The 21,897-nt window shown below is 43.1% G+C and overlaps 1 protein-coding gene and 1 long non-coding RNA gene across 5 annotated transcripts in view; one reads left to right on the top strand and one right to left on the bottom strand.

Annotated features, from left to right (window-relative positions):
* The window catches only part of LOC124199985, a 225,479-nt gene that overhangs the window by 155,153 nt on the left and 48,429 nt on the right, over positions 1-21,897 (top strand). For 2 of the 3 annotated variants that reach the window (XR_006877114.1, XR_006877115.1), the window contains one exon: positions 11,473-11,549. This is a non-coding gene — a long non-coding RNA (uncharacterized LOC124199985). Of the gene's footprint in view, positions 1-8,410; positions 8,775-11,472; positions 11,550-21,897 lie in introns of those variants that run through there. The other variant, XR_006877116.1, reaches the window with a different exon arrangement.
* On the bottom strand, positions 168-21,801 carry LOC124199969 (myb-like protein Q). Of its 2 annotated transcripts, none has more exons than XM_046596045.1 (3): positions 21,639-21,801; positions 3,943-6,079; positions 168-2,483 (listed from the first exon to the last, which is right to left on the bottom strand). In XM_046596045.1, exons 2-3 carry the CDS (start codon positions 5,651-5,653, stop codon positions 2,230-2,232), a joined length of 1,965 nt encoding a protein of 654 aa, XP_046452001.1. In that variant the 5' UTR covers positions 5,654-6,079; positions 21,639-21,801; the 3' UTR covers positions 168-2,229. The 2 variants fall into 2 exon arrangements, with proteins under 2 accessions (XP_046452001.1, XP_046451999.1); XM_046596043.1 differs by lacking the exon at positions 21,639-21,801 and adding an exon at positions 11,676-15,964.

Genomic DNA, 21,897 nt, shown 5'->3' with positions numbered 1-21,897 from the left:
AACAGCAACAATAACTAAGTTGATTGCAATCAAAATAAAAAAAAGAACCTTCACTTTTTTTTCACTTTTTTGTATTTCTCTGAATTTCTGTCTGGGATTTCTTTTCCCGTTTTTATTTGTTCAGTTGTAACTGCAACATTTTCTGTCGATTCCAGTTGTTTTTTTGTGTTGTTGTTTATGTACGGAAAGGGGAGGAAGGAGGATCAGATTCAGTATATAATATCCACGACACATTCACTCATACACAAACACACAAGACTTATTGCGCCATCATCTATACAATACGAGAGAGGAGGATCATCAAGGTGTGGTTGGGTTGGGGCTTTTTTTTGTTCATTTATCCTTTTTTTGAGAGAGGCGATTGCAGTGATAGGTTGCTGTTGCGTGGGTAGATAGCGTTGCACAAAGGGGACAGACAGACAGAGGGATGTATAAGGTGAGTTCACACGCTTTGATTGCAGACGATGTGTGAATTATACTACAGCAAGAAGAGGGGAAAAGAAATTCGAGTTGTACACGTGAAACGGAAGGGACGAACAAGAATTAGCCATCAGCTGTACACACGACTCTTTCAATCTTTTTTTTTATTTAATTTAAACTTCTTCCGTCAAACTGTTTGCTGTTGGGCGACGTTCGGATGAGGTAGTCCGGATCATTTGGTGTCTTTTGAGTTTTCCTCGAATTGTTTTTTTCTTTTCTTTTTTGAATTAATTGAAGACAAGAAAATGAATGGCGGTGTTGTCTTTTTGCGGGGGGGTTAGTGCGTCCAATGTGTTACACATTCAGTCCAGCTGCCACGAGTGGGTTTTACGCTTTATTTTTATATGTATAATATATATATGTATAGAGCAGACAAAATAGAGAGACGCACTGGTGACGGGGAGAGAGAGAGAAAAAAAAATTACGTTTTCTAAAAAGGTTTTTTGTTTGTTTTACGTATTTAATTTTTTAAAATTTTCACTGAATTTCTTCCTCATTTCTCTCTTTACAAAAAACAAAAACACAAATGCTGGCAAGTTCACAAACAAACGAATATCGAATAGTTATTAATTATTATTATTATTATGCTATACGAATGACAACATACACGAGAATATAAACGCAATCGCTCGTCACAATCTTTTTTGTTTTTCTCTGTCGAATTATTTCTTCTTCTTTCTTTGACAGGGAACAAAGGGGGTGGGGTGGGGTGGAGACAAGAATGATTATTATATGCAAACCCAAATTGAGAGACAGAAAAATTTTTTTTGTGTTTTTGATGAATAGATGAGAAAAGAAAGAAATCGTATACTTTTCGTGGTGGCGGTGGGTGGGGATAGCTCTGGCGCGTGTTCCCGCAGCGATAAGACGCCCACAGCAGCGCCCAGGCAAAAAAGAAGAAGAAGAAGAAAAAAGGAGTAGAGACTCGAGGAACGTGTGAGAGACTGATGAAGAGAGAGAAAATGGTGACAACTTTTTTTTCATTCTTCTTTCTGTTTTTTTTGACGGACAAATCGTCTGGGATCAATCAAGAAAGCGCGCCCTCACACACGGGAGAATGTGGGCACACACGGACACATTCACATCATAGAAGAAGAAGATGAGAAACACATTTTTTGACGAACGGAATTTCATTTTGTTTTTCCTTCCATCATTTCCCGATTCATTTTCTCCATTTTGTTTTGCGATAAGAAATCAAAAATTACATTAAGAGAGAGAGAAAGAGAAAGACGATCGAAATATCGTGCATATATATATTCGTAGCCAAATACACTTAATAAAGGAGGCCTATGTAGATAGATCAAAAGAAAAAAAATTGTAACGCAACGGCCACGAACAGAAACAAAACAAAAGAAAAGAGTTCAACCCAAAAAAATCAAATTGAAATAGAAGAAAGAAATAGAAATAGAGAGACGTATCATTATCTATAGGACTGGATTGATGTATATCATTTTTTTTTTCTTTTACGTATTTCTGTTGCCATTTTTCCTGCGCCCAAAAGTCGACGTTATTTTGGTTTTTCCCGTCGGCTTCGTTACACAAGAAAAAGTTTCTTTTTTTACTGTATAAAAGGTTCTTCCGAGGAGGTGGGTCAAAGGTTAAATTTTTAAAAAAGACCTTAAAGAATTTTCCTTTTTTGGCCTAGAAATTATTTTTGTTTTTCAAAAAATACGCCAAAGCCTCTTCTGGACAGAGTTGGTAGTAGATTGTTTTTCTTTTTACTGGTATTTTTCTTTTACTGTTTGGTTTTTACTGCGGCATGGACAGGACGTGCTCGACCAATAGTCCTTCCAGACACCCGGCATCCAGTTTGGCTTTGTTCTCCTTTTTCCATTTCATCCGCCGATTCTGGAACCAGATTTTGATTTGGCGTTCCGTCAGGCAAAGGGCGTGGGCGATCTCGATCCGCCTTCGCCTCGTCAAGTAGCGATTGAAGTGAAATTCCTTCTCCAGTTCCAGCGTCTGGAAACGCGTGTACGTCTGTCGCCCTCTCTTGCGCTCGGCTGTTAAAATAGAAAAGGAGAAAAAATTGAGTCAATGTGCTGCTGCTGATGCTATTGTGTTGTTGTGTGTGTGAGATGAAAATGGCGTGTAAGAAAACGACGTCGTCGGCTTTTCTTTTTAAGCTTTACGAGCATCGATCAAAATAATGCCCAGGCTTTATTGATTATACAAGAAAAAGCCGACGGGCGGCGTCAACGACGTTGTCCGCACGGGATTTTTTCGTTTTCTTTTTTTCTTTTTTCCATCTTATGCGACGGAAAGACGTTCATGAATATGAAGTTGCGGCGGTTGTTGTGGCGGGAGAAAATCCCGTTGCCCCCCCCCTTCCTCTCGTACCTCTTTTTTGTTTTCCTCCCGTCTAAAATATACGACCGACGCCCCGCGTCGAAGCCCTTCCTCTTGTCTTCTTCTTCTTCTTCTCTGAAAGAAAAAGATGAAGGGAAAAAGATTGACTCACGGCATTTCGCCTTTGTTGCTCCCTGCCCAGATGCCTAGAGCGTGAACATAAGCGCCTACTGTGTGTAGATATAAATGTCTCTCCTGCGTGCGTGCATTCGTTCGTGTTTGATCGCCCCCCTCGTGAAACGATCGGGATTGAATGATATCTCCATCATCATCATAACAATCACCATCGTTCAATCCTTACACACACGGCAGCGTGCTGCAGTCCCCCAGTAAACCAAACAAAACAAAAAAGCTCAGAGTTTTATGAATTTAAGTTTCGGGTTAGGCCTATAAACTTCTTTTTTTCTCCCGTAATCAACTTGACATTCACTCGCCCTGGCGGCCTACGCCATTTTGTTTCTTTTCATCTCCGAACGGAATTGAATTGAAATTTCGATCTTCTGTACAGGCCTGTAGAGAACATTCTTGGTATCTTTTGATTCGTGATGCGTTACGCTATTTGCTGGTATAGAAGAAGAAGATGGCCTAGAAAAAGTCTTTTAAAAGAAGAAGAAGAAGAGATACAGAATGGAGTAGTAGGGAAAAAGAAGGAAGAAGAGGACACGAGGGTTAAGGCTGACTGGATTGTTGTTGCTCTTTTTTTCTTCTTTTCTTTCTCTCTTCTTTTTCTTTCTACTCTGCGCTATATGTGTGACAGCAGCAGCAGCAGCAGTCTAGCGGGAGTGATCGTAAATCAGCTCCGGACAGCCCCGAAGAGCCTTTTTTTTTCTTCCATCTTCTTCTTCCCCTCTCTCTCTACTTTTTTCTTTTTCTTATTCCTTCGACATTTCCCACACTTGATTTTTCTTCTCCTTTACTCTCTCTGTGTGTTCTTCTCTCTCATCCACACCCTGCACACACACACACACACACTATCTTTTCTTTTCCATCTACCCAATTCGAAATTCCCTCCATTTTTCCGCGATGGACTTTTGTGAGTTCTAATTTTCTAGTCGATTCGGTGCGAATTTTAAACGAAGCCAACGGGATTTGATGAAGGAAAATTAAACTCACCGAATTGGCTGCGCATCCACGGGTAGAGGGGACTGTCGTGGAGTGAGCCGGGCGGAGATTCGCCGTCCATGTCCAGCGGGAGATGGTCGCTGCCATCTAGCGGACTGTGCTCCTGGTGGAGGTCGATGGTCAGGTGGTGGTGGTGATCCATCATGACGTCGCCGTGAGCACCGTGGAGGTCTCCGTGAAGGTCGCCGCCGTGCTGGACCATCTCGTCCGGCTGGCCCGTCATTTCTTGAGCGGAAGACACGACCGGACCGCCGCCGGCTATCACCAGGCCGCCGCCGCCGACAGGCACGAGAAGTTGTTGTGCGTGGCGTTGTGCGGATTGTTGTTGTGACTGAGGTGGTTGCTGATCCGATTCAACGGCTTGTTGTTGCTGGATGGCGGAGTGAAGGAGGAGCTGGTTGGGTTGTTGTTGGCTGTTGTCCGCTCCGCTGCCCAGCGACACCGGATGCAACGTTTTACCGTTAACGGCGCAATGCTGTTGCTGTTGTTGCTGCTGTTGTTGTCGCTGCTGTTGTTGCAGCTGATCGAGATCGGCTATGACCGGACCGTCCGACACTGACACGGCCGACGAAGCCATTGGTCCGTGCCCGCACACCTGCTGGCCGTTGTAATTGTTGTTGGCGTTGTTGTTGCTCATTTGTCCATTGCTAGCACATCGGCTGTTGTTGTTGCTGTTGTACATGAGTGGTGGCGAGTGGTTGGGCTGCTGCTGGTAGCCGGCCATTTCGGCCACGGCCGGATGTTGTTGGTAGCCCTCGACAACCGACGCATTGATGTTGTTGTAGCTCGCCACTGGGTGTTCACTCTGCTGCTGCACGATGGAATGCTGTTGCTGCTGGATTAGGTACTGCTGATGGCTCAGGAGGTGTTGTTGCTGCTGCTGCTGCTGTTGTTGTTGTTGTTGCCCAGCGACGCCCGCGACTATCTGGCGGTGATGTTGCGCTTGAAAAGATGTTGGATGGCCGTAAGATATCGACGATAATTGCGGACTGGTCGACGACGAGGACGACGTCTCCACTTGGCACGGGACCACCAAAGGTTTGGTGATTTGACCCACAACAACTCCGCCGGTGTAGTTGCCCAGCGGAGGCGACCCGTGTTGGGGGGCCATGGCGCTGATCATTGGCGAAGCCGGCCGGTAGAGGTGTTGTTGTTGTTGTTGCTGCTGCTGTGTCGTTACTACGACCCCGCTGGCTTCCGGTTGACCAATGACAACCGGCTGTTGATGAGAACGAATGTGTTGCTGCTGCTGCTGTTGTTGCTGTTGCCCAACAGATGCGAAGTAACCGCCCGCTTCTGCGGCTTTGCCGTGCTGATGTTGTTGCTGCTGCTGCTGCTGATGGATCGCGTAGGCGGATGCGGGCGGATAGCGTCCGGGGTAGGCTCCTTGCTGGCTGTAGTTTTGATTGCAACTCATTTGCTGGTGCTGGTGATGATGTTGCTGCTGTTGCTGTTGCTGCTGTTGCTGTTGATTGTGGTGTTGCGGCTGGATGTGGTAGATTCTAGACGGATCGTATGGGCCCGACTCGAAGCTGCCCGTCATGCCGGGGTGAGCATGGTGAACTCCGCCACCTCCGCTGTTGTTGTGTCCCGTTGCCACGCTGACGTGAACAGGTGCCGGAGCGTGGTAGTGGTCGGCTTGAACCACATCGCTCCCGCCGATCCCTCCGCCGCCGTACGACGACACGTAGTACGAACTCATTTTCCCACCTCGCACTCACACACTGTGTGTCTCTTTGAATGTAAACAAGTCCGAAGGGCCGCCCCACCCGAAATGATGATACAACTGTCACTTTTGAATGAGAATATTCGGGGTTTCAGGGATCATCAAAATTTTAATTTGGTTTTTGTTTTGTTTGTTTTTCGTGTAAAATATCTATGGGATTTTGGTGCTGGTTCCAAGGACTTGAAGCAAAAATCTATTGACGCAATCAAACAGTTTTTGAATCGATTCAAAATAGAAGATTACTGCAATCTGATTTGAGATAGTAGAAAACTCTTTGTTGTTATTTTCCTCTTCTGGTTGATGTTTTTCGTTGTCTTGAATTTTTTCTTTTTTTTAAGGTCTTCCTTCCACTGCGATGGCGCTAACACACGTACACTCACACACACACTCACGCGGGACTACCTGTTAATGGAAAGACAAACAAGGTGAAATTATTAGACGGGTCGTTCGTTCGGCAGCCACACGACAAAAGACATGAATGTCGAACAAATGTGGGCAAATGCCAGTCGTCTATTTCACGTCCTAAACGATGCGACCGGCATCTCCCTAATGAAACGTCTAATATGCGCGGACTAGGAAACTCTGTGCTGCTCTTATTCCCTTTTTTTTTTTTTGCTTTTTAAATTTTTCTCGAGAGAACAGGAAATCCACTCCACGTTAGCGTAGACCAATGGTGGCTGGGCACTTCAAAAATATACACCAAAGGAGAGAAACGAGAGCAGAACAGAGTTGCATACGATGACGTTTGAAACTTACCAGACGGATGGACTTTTTTTGTGGGGGTTTTTGAAAAAATGAACAGGGCGGGAATCACGAGCTTTTCGAAATGATTTTCCGCTCTTTCAATGAGATTTAACGTCCGATTAACGAATGAATTATTTCGAACAGGATGAAATTATAAGCAGGTGCTTTTGATATCAAAAAAGATTTTTTTTCTTTATTAAGAACGGATAACGGTTGAACTTTGGTCAGGCGAATCGCGTTCGACGATGTGGCGTCTTCGCCACTCACTGGCTATCTGCTTGTCTAATCTTGACGTCTCAATCTCCACCAGTCAAAAAATAAAAAAGGGAAAAAAAAAGTCGAAAAACCAAACAGTTGGAGGAAGGCCCTATGGCAAAATACAACAGAAAAGAAAAGAGAAAAAAGTCAGATGCCCTGCTTTAACCAATTTATTCAAGTCGGCTTTCCTCATTCCCCCCCATAGCCGCTCCTCCCTCTTTCTCTCTCGCTCTTTCTCGAAAAAAATACAACAAAATGTTTGAGAAGAAGAAGAAGAAATTCTTATACATTTGAGATTGTTTCCGACGTTGCATCATTGGTGTAGAGGAAGCCACCCCACTGGTCGAAGCTATTCAACATGTCCCGGATAGTGAGAGAAGAAGAAGAAGAAGTGAGAGTCATTTGCAACGTGTCATCTCTTTCTTTTCTCGTATTTTATTTTTTTAGGCCGAGAAAGTTTTTTTTTTGTGCACTGCTCGATGGCGGTGGTGGCGTACAAGAGATAGGAGCTTAAAGAAAAAATTCAACAATAACTAATAGGTGTCGGGAGATTGAATGTTTTCGAAAACTTCTCATTGGTTTTCCCCCTTTTTCTTTTCTTATAATATCCGCTTCATTACCTTCACGAAATGTGTTGGGCTTTTTTATTTATCTTGAACCAACCGGCGTACACCGCCATTTTCAAATGTCTTTATACAACCCTATATTTTCCCCTTCATGTTGAAGTTCACATAACTCTAAAGGCGTCATCCCCCTTGAGAAATGATTTAACTTTAAATGATTTAGAAATCGTGTTTTGGCATCGGCATGTTGTGGTTTTATTTGAAGGTTGTTGTTTTGGCTTTCCGCGAGCGCGGATCTATACGCGAAAAAAGCTGAGCTCCTACCCAGGGAACTAGGAGCCATAAACCGCGAGTCGGCCTAGACACAATCGGAATGGGAGCCGCGCACACTGTGCTCTGTGCTGTGTGTGTTGGGCGAAATGAGAAAAAAAGGCCATAAAAACGGTAGACGTGTCGTCGTGTCTGTGTAGAATAACAACAATCTACGGCACAACGGCGAAAGCGAAAAAAGTTGAGCCGAAAATGGCAACAAGACAAAACCGCACCGACTTGTTGACCAGAAACGCTTTAACACGTCCATAAAGCCCATACAAGAAAAAAAAAGGAATTATAGCAGATGTAGCACAGAAACGACCTATGACCTGACGAGCAATTCAGTACAAACTGGACTAGACATGACGTTTTGGATTTAAAAAAAAAAAAAAATTGGGAAATCTCAACTTTTATTTTGGGCCGCCAAAGTTACATCGTACGACCAACAAATCGGACACTTGGATCTGTGGATCGTGTTCGATTGCAAGGTCATCCGGTCAACGGATTATCATTATCCTATGAAAGTTGTGGACCACTGATGAAGATGAACTAGACGAGTAGAAGAACGAATGTATTTTTCCATTCATTTTTGGCAAAGAGAGACAAATGGTCAAATGCCATACCGCCTTTAATCAAGTTCGCCTTAACCAGGGTCACGAGCGAAGAGGGGAATGTCAAAGTTCCATCTGGTATCTCGGAATCATTAGATAATGGCCTGCTATTTATATAAGATAATTAATTTCATGTTTCGATTTCAAAACTTATTTTTAGAAACCGAGCGCTGCTTACATTAGCTGGTGCTGGTCAATTTTAAAAAAACAAACATTTGAAAATGATTTTCTTCGAAAAATTTTAAAAGCTCTGGCAGCACTGCTTGTGAGAGCGCCAATTAATTGGTGAAATTTTGCAACCTTGACGAAAGCAGTGTTTGACAAAAGATGGGCCAAATTCGGAAAGAAGACCGGTGGTTATTAAGTTTTAAGTGCTGCCATTCAATGTGTCTATTGTCTCTCGTTTCGGTCAATCAATCTCCTTGTCGTTTTTCCTCGAACTCTTAAAGATGATTTAACACTCGAGCCAAGTGATATCTGTGTTGGAAAACAATTGATCCATCTCGACCATGTGTGCAGAACTTTTCGAGGAAAGTCACTGCAGTAGTCTCGGATATTGTGTTTCCTATTCGCCATTTCTCGTCTCTCAGCCGGCTGGGAACTAATGAGGTAACATCGTAATAATTTTTGACGTGTTCTTTTTCCTCCACCATCTCGGTTGTCTGACGATTTTGTGGAATTGGTTGAAAGCAGAGTGTCTCGTCCATTTTTTTGCTGGCTTGTTACTGGGGGCCCCCCAGTAACCTTGGAGTAATTCCCTTGATTTGTTTCAAATTTTTTTCCCAAAGCTTATAGTTTAATGTCTTTACTAGTTCTTTTGTGTTTTATTTCATAACTTTTGAGACCTCGGGCACCCTCTAGTCCCCAATCCTCGAAGTAAGATGAACCTGTCGTGACGTCAGGCTTTCGGCGGCCATTACATTTGCCTCAACGACCAATAGCCGTCAAGCATTTTTTAGCCCCCCTCACCCCTACGAACGAAAAATATGGGTTTTGCAATAGAGGCGTAAGAGGGACCCTTAGGGCAGAGTGCGCGGTGTACAGTCTCCATTTTTAACCCTAGGTGACACTACCGACTTGACGCGAGAAATAAACAAGTAATATTCAAATCAAAATTAAGACATAATTCAACCTGAAATTCACGAGAATCTTTCCCGACAGTGCGTCATCACATTTAATTGTTTTACCTTTTTTTGCCGAAAATTTATTTACAATGTTTTTACGAATTTGATTAAAAAGAGTCGTCTGCTGTCGAGCTGTCAGTTTGAGTGGGGAATCCTCGAGCCGCGCTTAATTAAGGTAGAAATGATCATTTTTCGGAAAGGATTTTTTTGATTAATCGAGTCGTTAGTGATTGACAGTAGGGGAGGTGAAAAGGGAGTGGAGGGGCGCGTTGTGGAGTGGAAATATCCAATAGAAAGCCATGCCGGCTAATGATATGCGGCACGGGGCAGCCAATGCGGGTGAAGGCTAGGGGGGAGAAGCTTTCGCCTTTTGTATGCCCGTCTGAAAAGGACGGACAATGGAGTAAGAGAGCAGAGTGGAGAATACAAGCGAGAGAGGGGGGAAACACACAGCCCTCAAGTAGCGAAGGGCTCTAATGTGAGGGGTTGGAAGGTAATCAATAAAGAATCTCAAGTTTCACAGAGTGTGTGTGTGTGCTGCGTTACATCATTTCTGTAAAATCCGTAAAAGTGCCCATATAATTTACGACTTGCAGGTTCATAATAATAATCACTTCATTCAGCGAGAACGAGATGGTCTTGAGATATTGTCGTCGATCAAAGGAAAAGGAAAATGCTCCCCCCTACTTGAATGTTAATGACTGCGTTGAAAAAGTCCCTTGCGCTCCTTGAAAGAAAGAAAAAAAGGATCGATTAACACTCGAAATGTGTGTTTACGTAACCATGTTTTGACTCGTCAAGACGATCCATCAAGCAGCAACTTGTCTAGCGGCGAACGGGGAAAACATTGAGACGTAAAAGATGAGTCTGCAATTCGTCGAGTCAAACGGCGGCCTAAGCCCTTTTGCCTCCCTCTCTTTTTTTTGCCTTTCCACTGATCTGCCGGCTCGGCTAAACGACGCCCATTTCTTCTTCCCGAAGTGGGCTATAACGTCAGCTCGCAGGAACGACCTCATGGTGGCCGTCGCTTTCCCCAAAACACACACAGATCTAGTTTCCTTATTTTTCTATTTTCGCCGGCGACAAATCTAAACAGATCGTTGTGAAAGTAAAACTACTCCATTATCAGCTCTTTTATGCGTGTGTGTGATGGCTTTTTAAAACAGGCTCACACACACTCATCAAGGGGGGTCATTGGGGTCTCTCTCAACGACTTCATTTGACTCGTAAAGGACCTCGAACTGCTAATTTCTCGCCGCGGTTGCTGCTGTTTTAATACTTATTGACTTTTGATCGCTGCTAAAAAAGGATTTGGGAGGGGATGGATTGAATAACCAGAGTGCTATTATTAAACTCCCAAGACAGCCCCCGTACAGAGTACGCTGTTTTTATCCTCGATAAAAAAGAAGCGAGTTTTGATGTGGCTGGCGCGGCCCAAGGCCGGCGGAATGGACAAGACACACACAAGTTGCTATATTTTTGCCCTTGCGTCTGGCCCGTTTCCGTCTGTTATCACCTCGGCCAAGGGGACGACGGGACCTGATTGGTTTTGGTGTTGCGAGCGACTTGTAAAAGAACGTAACGATTCAAATTTCTTGCCATGTCATCTACAGATTCTCTCTTTGGCCTTAACTGATCTCTCCGGAAAGGGAGTCTGATTCTTTGAATACGCAATCGGATCCCAACGTTCAAACAAAGAAACAAAAAATGGCAAACGTGTCGTCGTTTCGTCTTTATTCTCGGCCACCGTTTTCAGTTTCACCCGTAATTGACGGTCTATAATTGACGGATGGGGTCGTCCAGCAGGGAGAAAATAACCGTAGGAAAAAGAAGAGAAACAAAAACAAAGAAACGATTTCGACGAGTCGCCCCTTCAATCGACCAACAAAAAAAAAAAAATATCTGAAAAGCGAAACAACTTTTTTTTTTACGAAGACTACCCATTGTGTGGTTTCCGTCACGATGCCGCCCCACATCGTTGCTAGGCGATCGTTATGCATTTTTTTTCTCTATCCTTTCTATGTGTGTACGTACGTGTGTGTTACTTGTTACAACAACAATAAGTCGATGACCGAGTCGTCCCCAAGTCTTATTTCTCATTCTTCTCCGTGTGTCTATGTTATTTTTAAGCGAAAAAAAGTCGACGATAATTGAAGAGTCCTTTTTTTTCTTTTTCTTTCCAGGTGGAGACGCTAATTACCGAACCTCATTGTGAAAAGATTTTTGGTTTTTCTTCGGAGGAGGGTTAACCGACGCACGGGTAAGTCATTGTTTCTTTTCTCTTGTTTCATTTTGGGGGTTTTTAAATGTCTTTGGCATTGTTGTTGTTGTTTCATTCTACACTTTTAAGTAACGAAGATAAAAAAATTATTTTTTTCAAACGTACCGAGACTTGGGCGATATCGGAGATAAGACAAACTCCCGTGTCATTTGTTGTTGAAGTCACTTGTAATCTTGGACGATGTTGACGATGATGATGATGGTCGACGACCATGCACACTGTTCCTTTCTGTCAATTCAGTCGGGTCGTATTTGCGAGCACTGAAAAACTTTTTAATTTTTTAAATCACGAAATTGTAGAGAGAGAAACAAATGTGTTGTCTGTAGGAAAATTGAGAGACTTTTCACTATGAGAGCGAACAGGCCGGAGCTCAGCTCGGGAATGAAGAGAAGACGAGGAGGCGATAGATAGGAAAGAGAGAGAGAGCTCCTCTGATCGCCGCCTTGCACATGCGAGGCCGTTTCACGCTACTGGCGTCTCAACTGTGCAGGTTAGAGCTCATATTTTCCTCCCTCGGCTGGGGCTGGCTGAGTTAGAAGTTAGTGCGGCTATTGGGGCGCGCGCTCTTTTGCTCATTGCGTGCTAGTACTAGTACTAGTGGTGGTGGCTCTTTTATTTTTATTTTATAACATTCTCTCCCCCCTCACTTCTTCTTCCTCCTCTATACTCTCGCCCATTTGTTTTTTTCCTCTTTTTTATTTTTTCGCTATGAGCGCAAGCAAAAGCTTTTGCTCTATTCTCCTATGGCCACAGCCCCCTTTTTGCCTTGCGCTATAGGGGGTTCGCTTTGCGACTTCCCCCCGCCCTCCGCCGCGTGAGTCGCCGCCGCCACTCTCATCCGAAAGGGGGACCTTCTTCCTTTTTTCTTTCCCCCCTCTGGTTTCCAGTGTGTGTGTGTACACGTTACTCTTTGCGCGCGCCAAGTGATGACCAACTCACGTGACCACCGGCTCCACCAATCAGGTTGTCGCCTAGTTCAACTTCAGCCCGCCCTTTACCAATACTTTTTTTCCACGAGCGACTTGGCTTTTTCGAACACTTTTCGGGGTAGGAAATTTGGTTGAGTTTGCTGCTGCTGCTTCGATATGGGCTTGACACTGGGGTTTAATTGTTCTTGGTTTTTTGGTGGAGAAGGGCAGCTCTTGTTTGAAATTTAAAAAAGAATAAAAACTTTGGAGATTTATCTCCAATGTTAATGACGAGTGAAGTGGTTTAATCATTGGGAAATGGCGTCCCTTGCTGCTTTGCACAGCGTGGTGCCTCTGTGTAGCTTAAATGTAAATGGCTTTCTATTGTCTTCGTCCAGGGGTTTCACAACCGGTGTAGTGTATATCCGGTGGTGTTGGATGAGGGAGAGAGAGAGAGACCCCTTACACAAGGGAACAAAAAACAAAAAAATGTGTATTAATTTTGTTTTTTGTTTTCTTTTTTTTCGAAAATAGTAGACTTGTGTGTACAGAACCGGTTTTGAGATAGCGGCTGTCTAATAACTGTAGTTGATTTTACAGCGGCCCAAGTAAATTGGCACCTTGAAAAATAAAAAATAGAAAAAAAAGGGGAAAGAAAAAAAAACGATCCGATGACACACTCTGGTTTCAGCGAAACGTTCTAACCTGAATCCATAAATTGCCGATGAGAACTCTTTCTTGTACCTCAATCGTGTTGTACAGCGAGGAAGAGGAATGAAAAGTCGGAGGGGGTGGGGGATAGTTTGGGTCAAAATTTGCATTGAGTCTGCCGCAACCTGCGGATTCTTTAGCTCCGGATCGTTCCTCATCGTCGGCTGGTCCATATGCGAGCGCCAGCGTCTATGAAGATATCTATAACAAGCCGGCGATGGTTTATTTTTTCTTCTTCTTCTTTTTTATTTTCGCACGATGATTTATCTTTGATTGTCAACCGTATGTCTTGTTGCCCGGGGCCGGTGAGCTATTGGTGCACCTTCAACGTAACGCGACGATAAATCCTTGCCGCCTTGGTGAACGAAGAGTCGCGGCTTGGGCGAGCTGGGCCGAGAGAGAGGTCTGCTCGCGCGCGCGCGTACAGAGTTACAAACTCGCACACACAGACATAAATTACGCCACAGATTCCATCCATGCGACTTGCGTCTGTGTGTATACCGATATCCTATAAATATAGAGACATTTCTTCTTCCTCTCTTGATTCTCCATACTTATACCGTGTTTCAATCAAAAATCATCAGAAAAAGGAATATGAATTTCCGGATGATTTTTGATGTACGCTCGGCGGGAATTCGCGTAAATCATCCAATTCTTTTTTCAAATAAAGAAATGACTTTGGAAAATGATTTAAATTATTTCGAGATAGAAGTGGGGGGAATTTTGCGCGACTTTCGCTTGAATCGCAGTCCTAGAAAAGAGAAGTACATATCTAGGCTAGATTCTTTTATTGATGTTGAGGCTATTTCGCCGACGACGGCGGAGAAAATCCCCTCCATCTTTTGAACCCATGAATCTCTCTGCGAGTAATAAAACGTCTGTTTTTTTTTTCTTCTCTCTCGTTCCTCTAACCGTAGCCCTATATATGTGTGTCTGGGTAAATACTGGTACGCTATATAGTCTAACAATCCCTGCAGAAAAAAAAAATTGTTGCACACCGGCAATGTTTTTTTTTTCTCTTTCCTTTTCGGGGGATTCGACTGATTTTTATTGCGTTTTACTTCATCTGTTCCGGCCTTCTGCCGCCGCCGCCAAACTGCTCTACACCGCGCGCCATTTCTTGTGTGCACTGCGAAAAACAAAATACGTAGGGAGGGCAGCTATGGGTACTGTTTTTATTTTTAAACCATGTCCGGCCAGCAACATTTATTATGCCAGTAAGGCGCACAAATGTAAAAACAACCTTTCCTTTTTTTTCGCCTTTATGGCAATTACACTGAAATAAATCGCAAGTGATGTAAAGAAGTGAGGAAAAAAAACAGTCAAAACGTTTTTTTTTTCCTCCGCCTCCTAAATTGCTTTGCAGATGTTCCCATAGTGAAATAGGGAAGTAAAAACGCGGATCTTTTTTTTTATTATTTTTGGTGTTGTGACTTGTTGTTTGACTTTCGACTGTAACCGTAGCCAATGTTACCTGGTGCCCATCCATCACCTGTCATTCTTCAATTAGAAAATCTCTTTTTTTATTTTTTTGCGCCTTTTGAAATGTGTTTTTTTTTTCGTCTGTTTGTTTGGAAAGTGTGGGAGAGCGAGAGAGAGAGAAATATCGATCAAGTCTTTTTGGTTGGACCAATGGCGTTGGCCCAATCGAGATGCAACGTGTTGGTTGGGTCTTTCCCCCCATCTCTTCGGACGTGTATTAATGATCTTCTTCTTGTGTGTGTGTGTGAAAAAAGGTCCTCGGGTATTGGCGTGGCCGCGTATTGGATCCTCTGGGCTCGACCAAAATATTTTGGCGCGGCCTTTTTCAGATTCTTCTTCTTTTAAAAACAACTTTTTTTTGTCGCTCTTTCCTTAACGGCCGTCCATTGTATCCCGTCACCTGTGTTCAGCCCATTATCGATAGACCCATAACAGAGAGACAGTGATGCGTAGGGGGATTGCGCGTTTTATTTTTATGTGATGATTCGCCATAGTCGATCCCGTATAGCCAAACAGTTGAGGAAAATCGCGCCGGATAAAGTCCTCTATGGCTTTTTTTTATTTTTTTCGGTTTTTCTTTTAAGAAGGAAGAAAAAGGATTTATTTCCTTTTTGATGCGGTTTTCATTTTCTTTGCTTCCTTCCTTTTTTGTCTGCGGGATGAATGGCAAAGCAGAAAGATGAGGACAGGCTCGGGACAAATGGTTGTGTGGTTATGTGAGGGACTCGAACCGCAAACTGGCAACGGCGCGTTTAGTTATTACACATATACACGAAGCGAGAAACAGACCATACAGCCAGGAAAAAGAAGAAGAAGAATGTCTTCTTTTGAAAAAAATTTCCTTTGAAAAATGGAAGGCCGTTCTTGGCGTCGGCCCAAGAGCCCAGCGCTTGATATGGAAATGAAGAGAAATGAACGCGAATCTCACAAGTTGCTAATGGTATTTCGTTTCATTAACAATTCCGACGCTAGTTCGAGCGCCGAAAGAAATACGAAAGAAATCAAAGTACTTTTTTTTCCAGCAAGTTCTCCTGGTTCTTTCTTACACCGAAAAAGTCAGCAGCCCAGCTCTCAACTCAGCGGCGGCCCTTGTCGACTGTTTTGGGAAGTTCTTTTTTTCTTCTTCTTCTTTCTGCTCTATGTGCTGTGTGTTGGAGGAAATCGAGTTCAAGATGGCGTGTCTATGATATAAGACTACGCCGGCTAACAAACGAAACACGAGGGAGAGAAAAAAAAAATTGCTGGGGAAAAAGAGAGAGAGAGAGAGTAGAGTAGTAGTAGTACATCCATACATACATATATATACACACAGCTCTTTTCTCTTTAACTCTTGTGGAGAGCTCCCCTCTTTTTTTTCTCTCTTCTTCTTCTTCTTCTTTCGGGGTCGGATATATTTCCTCTCTGACTCTCTCTCTCTCTCTCCCCCCTTCTCTGATGTCGTAAATTTCGTCGGGTGGTTGGTAGTGGTGGATGCCTTGATTCCCTAAAGAATAGAAAGAAACCCGCTCGCCCCGCCGCTCTCCTGCGAAACCGATCAATGGATCCGGCGGCTGGCTGGAGGAATATGTATATCCACCCTCCCAGCCCCCCCCCCCCCCCACCATATTCCCTCCCACTGATCCACACACACGATTCGAATCGGCCAACCATCTGCATTTCGTCAATATCATCAAATAGAAGCCTATATACGGTGGGGCTGGCTAGCAAAGCGGCAGGCTCAGCGTACAACTATTTTCAAAGAAAAAAGTTGACTATTAGCTCGTGCAGTTAGGTGGTATCGATATTTTTGGAAATTTGTTGTCGGTTGCCATATCAACGAAATGGATTTGCTATTTGCGTGATGTCCGGTCGTGAGCCAGGGTCAAGGAGGGCACAACAAGAAAAATACACACACTCAGAAGAGGAATGAGAGTGTAGTATACCTTGGCACATTGGCTTTTAGGAGAGTGCCTTGGAACAGTCTTGTCGATGATGATGGATTGAATGTACAGTCAAGACTTTTAAAAAAGATGTATGGTAGGAAATAAGATGAGAGAGAGAGCCAGGAAAGACGAGAACCGACAAGGTTTTTTTGTCTTTGCTGGCCTCTGGGTAAGACGACACCATCCAGCGGCGGCCTATCCTCTCGTTCTCTCTTCGAGCAGACAGACCCTCGATTGCCTCTTATTCTTCTTTCCGTTTTATAAGGTTCTTAAACTTATACATATGAGATCATTGACTGCCAAATTTCTCCTCGTACGAGCGGAAGAAGAAAGTGAAATGAGACACTATGATATAAACTTGTTTCCCTTTTTGCAAGGGGATCTCAAAACTTTTGACCCAAGGTCTTTGCCAGCCAATATTGGTCTCTCTGGCCTGTGATACACATTTAGGAGCTATTTTGTTTTTTTCGTTTTTTTCTTTTTCTTCTTTTGCCTTCCCAACTTCTCCGTCAAGGTTTCAGTGTCCACCACAATAAAGCCGTTAAGATGGTTATCCGGCTCTCTCTCTCTGTTCTTGCGTCCGAAAAAACCTAAAGGCGCACATCGCAGCTATATTTACAATCTTACCTTTTTTCTTCCTGCTGTCAGCTGGCGTTGAGACACAAGAAAGAATCCGACACTGCGTATCGTTTCAAACTGTGTTTTTTTCTTCTTCTTCTTCTTCTCTCCTTTTCTTTCCTTACCATCGGGGGTTGGACTGGAGAGAGAGAGAGAAACAAAAAAATTCGAAACGGCTGAGACGCTGCAAACACACGGGGGCTGTATGGGTTGTGTAGCAGCGTAGCCTTTTGGTTTCTCTCGTCCTCTGACACTCCTGCGCCGAGCCAAGTGAGAGTCGACGTAAGACGGGGCTTAGAGAGATGGATGGGCTCGGAAGATTCATGGCTTATATTGGCAGCTTTTAGGGAAAGAAGACGGGTTGGCTGGGCACGGTTGGGAACTCTCTGTTAGGCAACGGGCTAGGAGGTGGGTGTACACTACTGCTCTTTTTTTTATTATTATTTTTTTTACTACTACCCGTATGGTGTGGCGACCATAGCAGGAAGTCCATAATGGCATGAAACAATTCGATTTCTCAGGTGGTCCACCTCCGCCGCCGCCGTTGCACGCCCACAAATCACTGTATTGTTGTGTGGTATACGTGGACCCAAACTGCAACAGCACACAGAGTCACCCACATCGTTAAAAAAATAACCGAACAATACCCCCGTACTCGGCTCTCTACTCGGGCTTGTATAAAATGTGTATATATATTTAAATATGGACTGCCCAAAATGTCATAACCAATTTCTCATCTGAGAAAATACCAAAATACTTAGAGCCATTACGAAAGAATACCATCGAGCATTTCTGTTTAGGCCTGGACTCTTTTGAGGTGAGAGATATCCCGCGAAGCCGTCGGCTTTCCCCCCTTTTTTTTATTTCTTTTCCTATTACGAATGCAAATGGCATAAATAAACAACATTCCATTTAGAGAAAACGATTTTCGAAAGAAGGAGAAGAAGAAAAAAATCTTAACTTTGTTCAAATAAAAGTTGAAATTTTTTTGTTTCAAAGAATTTTCGACGCGCAGTAAAATGAAGCTCTTGTTTCAAATGCGTTACGCACGTGCGTTATACAAGGCCCTTCTGTTTTTCTGCTTGTTTTTTTCCTCCTTCAATTGGCCTATATAAAACGGCAGGGAGTCTTGGAAGGAAGGAAATATTCGTAAATGTAACAAACCAACAGGCGTCGGCCGATAGTAAAGTGTAAAAGTGTGCTTGTCTGACAGAAAGAAATTGGGGGGCTAGCTGCTAACTATTAAAGTCGCTGCGACTATAAACTTGAACAGTTTACGACTTGACCCCTCCCCGAGCGGAAGGCCTAAAAATAAAAAAATATTTTTCAGTTTTCTTGTAGCTCGCGCGCTCTGAATCTGCGTCATAAATATCGTCGTCCTCGAGTGATAGTAGTAGTAGTAGTATTCGTAGGCCTAGTCAAATGAATTCAGAATGAACTTGTTTCATTCTTGAAGAAGAAGAAATAAAAAAAAAAGAGGAAAAAGTCAAAAGAAAGTCAATGGATGAATGAAGTGGGAAGAAAAATGACTGCAAATAAAGTCATTTGTAAAGCCTTTGCCGTCAACACAGCGGATTGGGAGGGCGCGGTTTTGCCCCTTAATTTATTTGACGTGATTTGTGAAAATAAAGTGTTATGTTTGTTGTGATGGTTATGTCGACAGTTTGTTTTGTGCGGTAGTATTTGTCTGTTTGTGGGAGAGAGAGAGAGAATGAATGAAGGAGAAGAAGAAGAAGAGCGGCGTGGGTTTGCTTTGGTCTGATTGAGTGGAAACCCAGCCGTGCTAATAGGCCCATACAGTAGCAGGAGCTCGTCAGGCTATAAGCTGAGCTGCCAGCCGAGTCGTTAGATGGCAATCTGATGGCCCATAAATGTCACCTTGTATGGTCCGGCGCTGAGCTAATAAAAACCGCTGCTTTTTTTCTTTTGGCTTTTTTTCTCGTGGCGGAACATTTAGACATAGACACACACGCGTTTACTGCTCGTTTTCCACGTCAGGTTTATCGCAGTTGTATACGAGGAGTGTGTGTGTGTCTGTGTGTGTGTTTACGGGGATCGTTAACGATGGCCGTTTGTTGAGCATTTTGGAACCAGATAGGCCGCATTCCCTTTGTTTTTAGTGTCTCTTTTAACTTGCTTCTCGGCCGTTCTGAAAAATATTTTTCGATGCCGCTGCTCTCTCCTTTTTCAACGCGGCGAGAGAAGAAGAAGAAGAAAAATAAGAAGACCTATAGCAGGTTTTCTTTTAAATAACGAGCTTTTTAGCTAGGTCTCACCAACCCATTGGAATTCAAGGGCGTGTCCCTCCTATTTTTGTTTGCCTCTTTTCTTTTCGTGACAAACTTTCCAGACTCATTTTCGGTGTACGCCAGACCCCTACGGGCTTGTTGAACGCAAGAAAATGAACGAGCGCAGACATCTAGCGATAGTTTTGTTAACTCCCAAAGGCTTTTTGCTCTTGAAAGTTCATCACATCACTTTTAGTGAATCATTCGACTTTCAATATTTACTATTTAAAAAATCGGAAATATTTTTTACATGCGCTTTTCATCTCATTGACATTCAATTCTATTTCACATTTTAATAGGCGATGAAAGGAAAAGCTTTTCGCAGTTTCTTGTAAAAATCAGAAAACATGGTAAACATATCCTGTTAATTTTACGAGTTGAATTGATAACGATGAAATGAAAAGCTGCATTGCAAATTGATTGGAATAAATTAAATGACCTAATTGTTGTAAAATTCGAAAAAGAAATTTGACAAGGTCACGAATTGTTTTTTGTATTTTTGTTGCACGAAAACTGATCTGCGATCGCGTAGCGGTCACGTTTTCAACTGGATTTACTTGAACGCCACCAACACTTGTCAAAACGACCGTTAGAGGTCCCTAGCGGCTGGCTTTACATTCTTCCCCCGTGAGCCATAAAAGAGCCCCCTTTTTTTCGGTACTTTACCCTCTTTTCTTTTTGGCGAAAAAAAAAATCCCCATGTCCCTTTTTCTTTTTATTTGCTCGTCCTCTTTTTTTGTTTGTTTGGTTTTTCCTTTTTTCCCATGTTTCACAAACACAGAGCCACAGATCATGACAATATATCCCAACAGATCGTTAGTAAAATCCAGTAGCCGACCCGACCCTCCTCCCATCAACCCGAGCGCGCGCGCGCATACACACGTTATAGAAGGGCCGCCGTAGGAGAGATATCTATAAAAGTCACCATTTGTGGCCTGGAAACGTCTTATTGATGGCCGCCGAGGATTACATGCACACACACACACACACACTACCACCATCTCGTCTATATGAGAAGCCTGTTGGGCTTCCCCCGTCTTTAACTGGCTCGTTAATGTCATCGTGATGGGCCGTTTTTTAAACCGAAAGAGGAGAAAGAAAAAAAATTCCCTCGTTTTCCAACGGCGGTCACAAGGCACTAGTCAGAGTCGTAACATTTATAAGGCGACTTATATTATGTGTTGGGAAGGCAATAAAATACGCTCTTCATTTCGGCGGCTGGTGTGAATTGGCCACCTGAAGAATCAACCAGTTTTTTAACGTGAGTTGCAAACGAAAAATCCTCTGCCGATTTTATATTCAACACCAAAGGGGATGAAAAAAAGATGTTGGAACGGGGGATTGTTGTTGTCGACGCCAGGCATTTGTAAAATTGGATTTAGCCTTGAGGTGTGCGTCAAAGATAATCTACAAATTATTGGTCATCATTTTTTTTTCTCTGGTTTGAACCGCCCGCCCCGTCGTCCATCCGTGATTACGCCAAAACATGCTTCCATACCGGTCACGGCCGGTGGTTTCTAATTACGCAACGCGACCGCATAGTTATTAGAGGATTGAATTCGTCGGGGACTTTGTACGCGCACTCGTCCACCATTTAAATACAAGAATGAACTTTCCAGTGTTGTTGTTGTTGTTGTTGTTGGAGCTTTTTCAATGGACGTTTCTTTTTTCGACTTTCAAAGTAGGTCGTCCAAAGTCGCCGTTTTTACAAAGTGAAAAAACCCCCACCATGTCCAGCGGACGTGTGAATTGTAAATTGTAAATCGATATGGCAAAATAGTACGAGGAGAGAAAAGTAGTTTTTCTTTCAATTTTTTTTTGTATTCCCGCTACATGATATAATGTGAATTGAATCGAAAACAAAAAAAAAATATTTTGTTGAATACGTATACATTGAATTTTTGTGCGCGTCTCATCTCAAAATATCAAGGGCGCCCCTAACACATTCACGTGATTCGCTTTTTTTCTCTTCCGTGTTGAACGTGTACAAAATAAAAGGTGAATTGTTTTTTTTGTTCTTTTTTACGTTTCTGGGCAACAACAACAACACTTACAATTTAATACGTATAAGTAAAATTTCGAGTGAATTTTTTGAGAGCGAGTGAATTTTGAGAGACGGACAAGAGAGGGCGAGCTTACCTTTAAAAGGTTTGATGATGCACTGCGATGAATGAATTTTTGTGTTTGATGATTTTTTCTTTTTTTTGAAACGAGAGAAACTAAATAGAAGCTTTGGTTGTGTGGCAAACTTGAGTGAGGTATGAGGGTGGGGGAGGGGGGATATAGAGGACAGGATATAAACGAAAAACATTTTTATATAAGAGAAAAATCAAAAGAAAATAGTTAAAGAAGATTTGGGGGTGTAGGTGGGAGGAGAGATGATTTGATTTAGCCGTTT

The sequence above is a fragment of the Daphnia pulex genome, chromosome 8 (assembly GCF_021134715.1).
Source record: "Daphnia pulex isolate KAP4 chromosome 8, ASM2113471v1".
In the NCBI taxonomy this organism is placed as follows: domain Eukaryota; kingdom Metazoa; phylum Arthropoda; class Branchiopoda; order Diplostraca; family Daphniidae; genus Daphnia; species Daphnia pulex.
The sequence above is the reverse complement of the archived record's forward strand: the minus strand, read 5'-3'. Positions and strand labels throughout refer to the sequence as shown.

Excerpts from the sequence above, each read along its gene's own strand:
- LOC124199969 (XM_046596045.1), bottom strand. The coding sequence starts at position 5,653 with ATGAGTTCGTACTACGTGTCGTCGTACGGCGGCGGAGGGATCGGCGGG. Across the intron at positions 2,484-3,942 it reads GTGGATGCGCAGCCAATTCG|CCGAGCGCAAGAGAGGGCGA; the intron begins GTGAGTTTAATT and ends CTATTTTAACAG.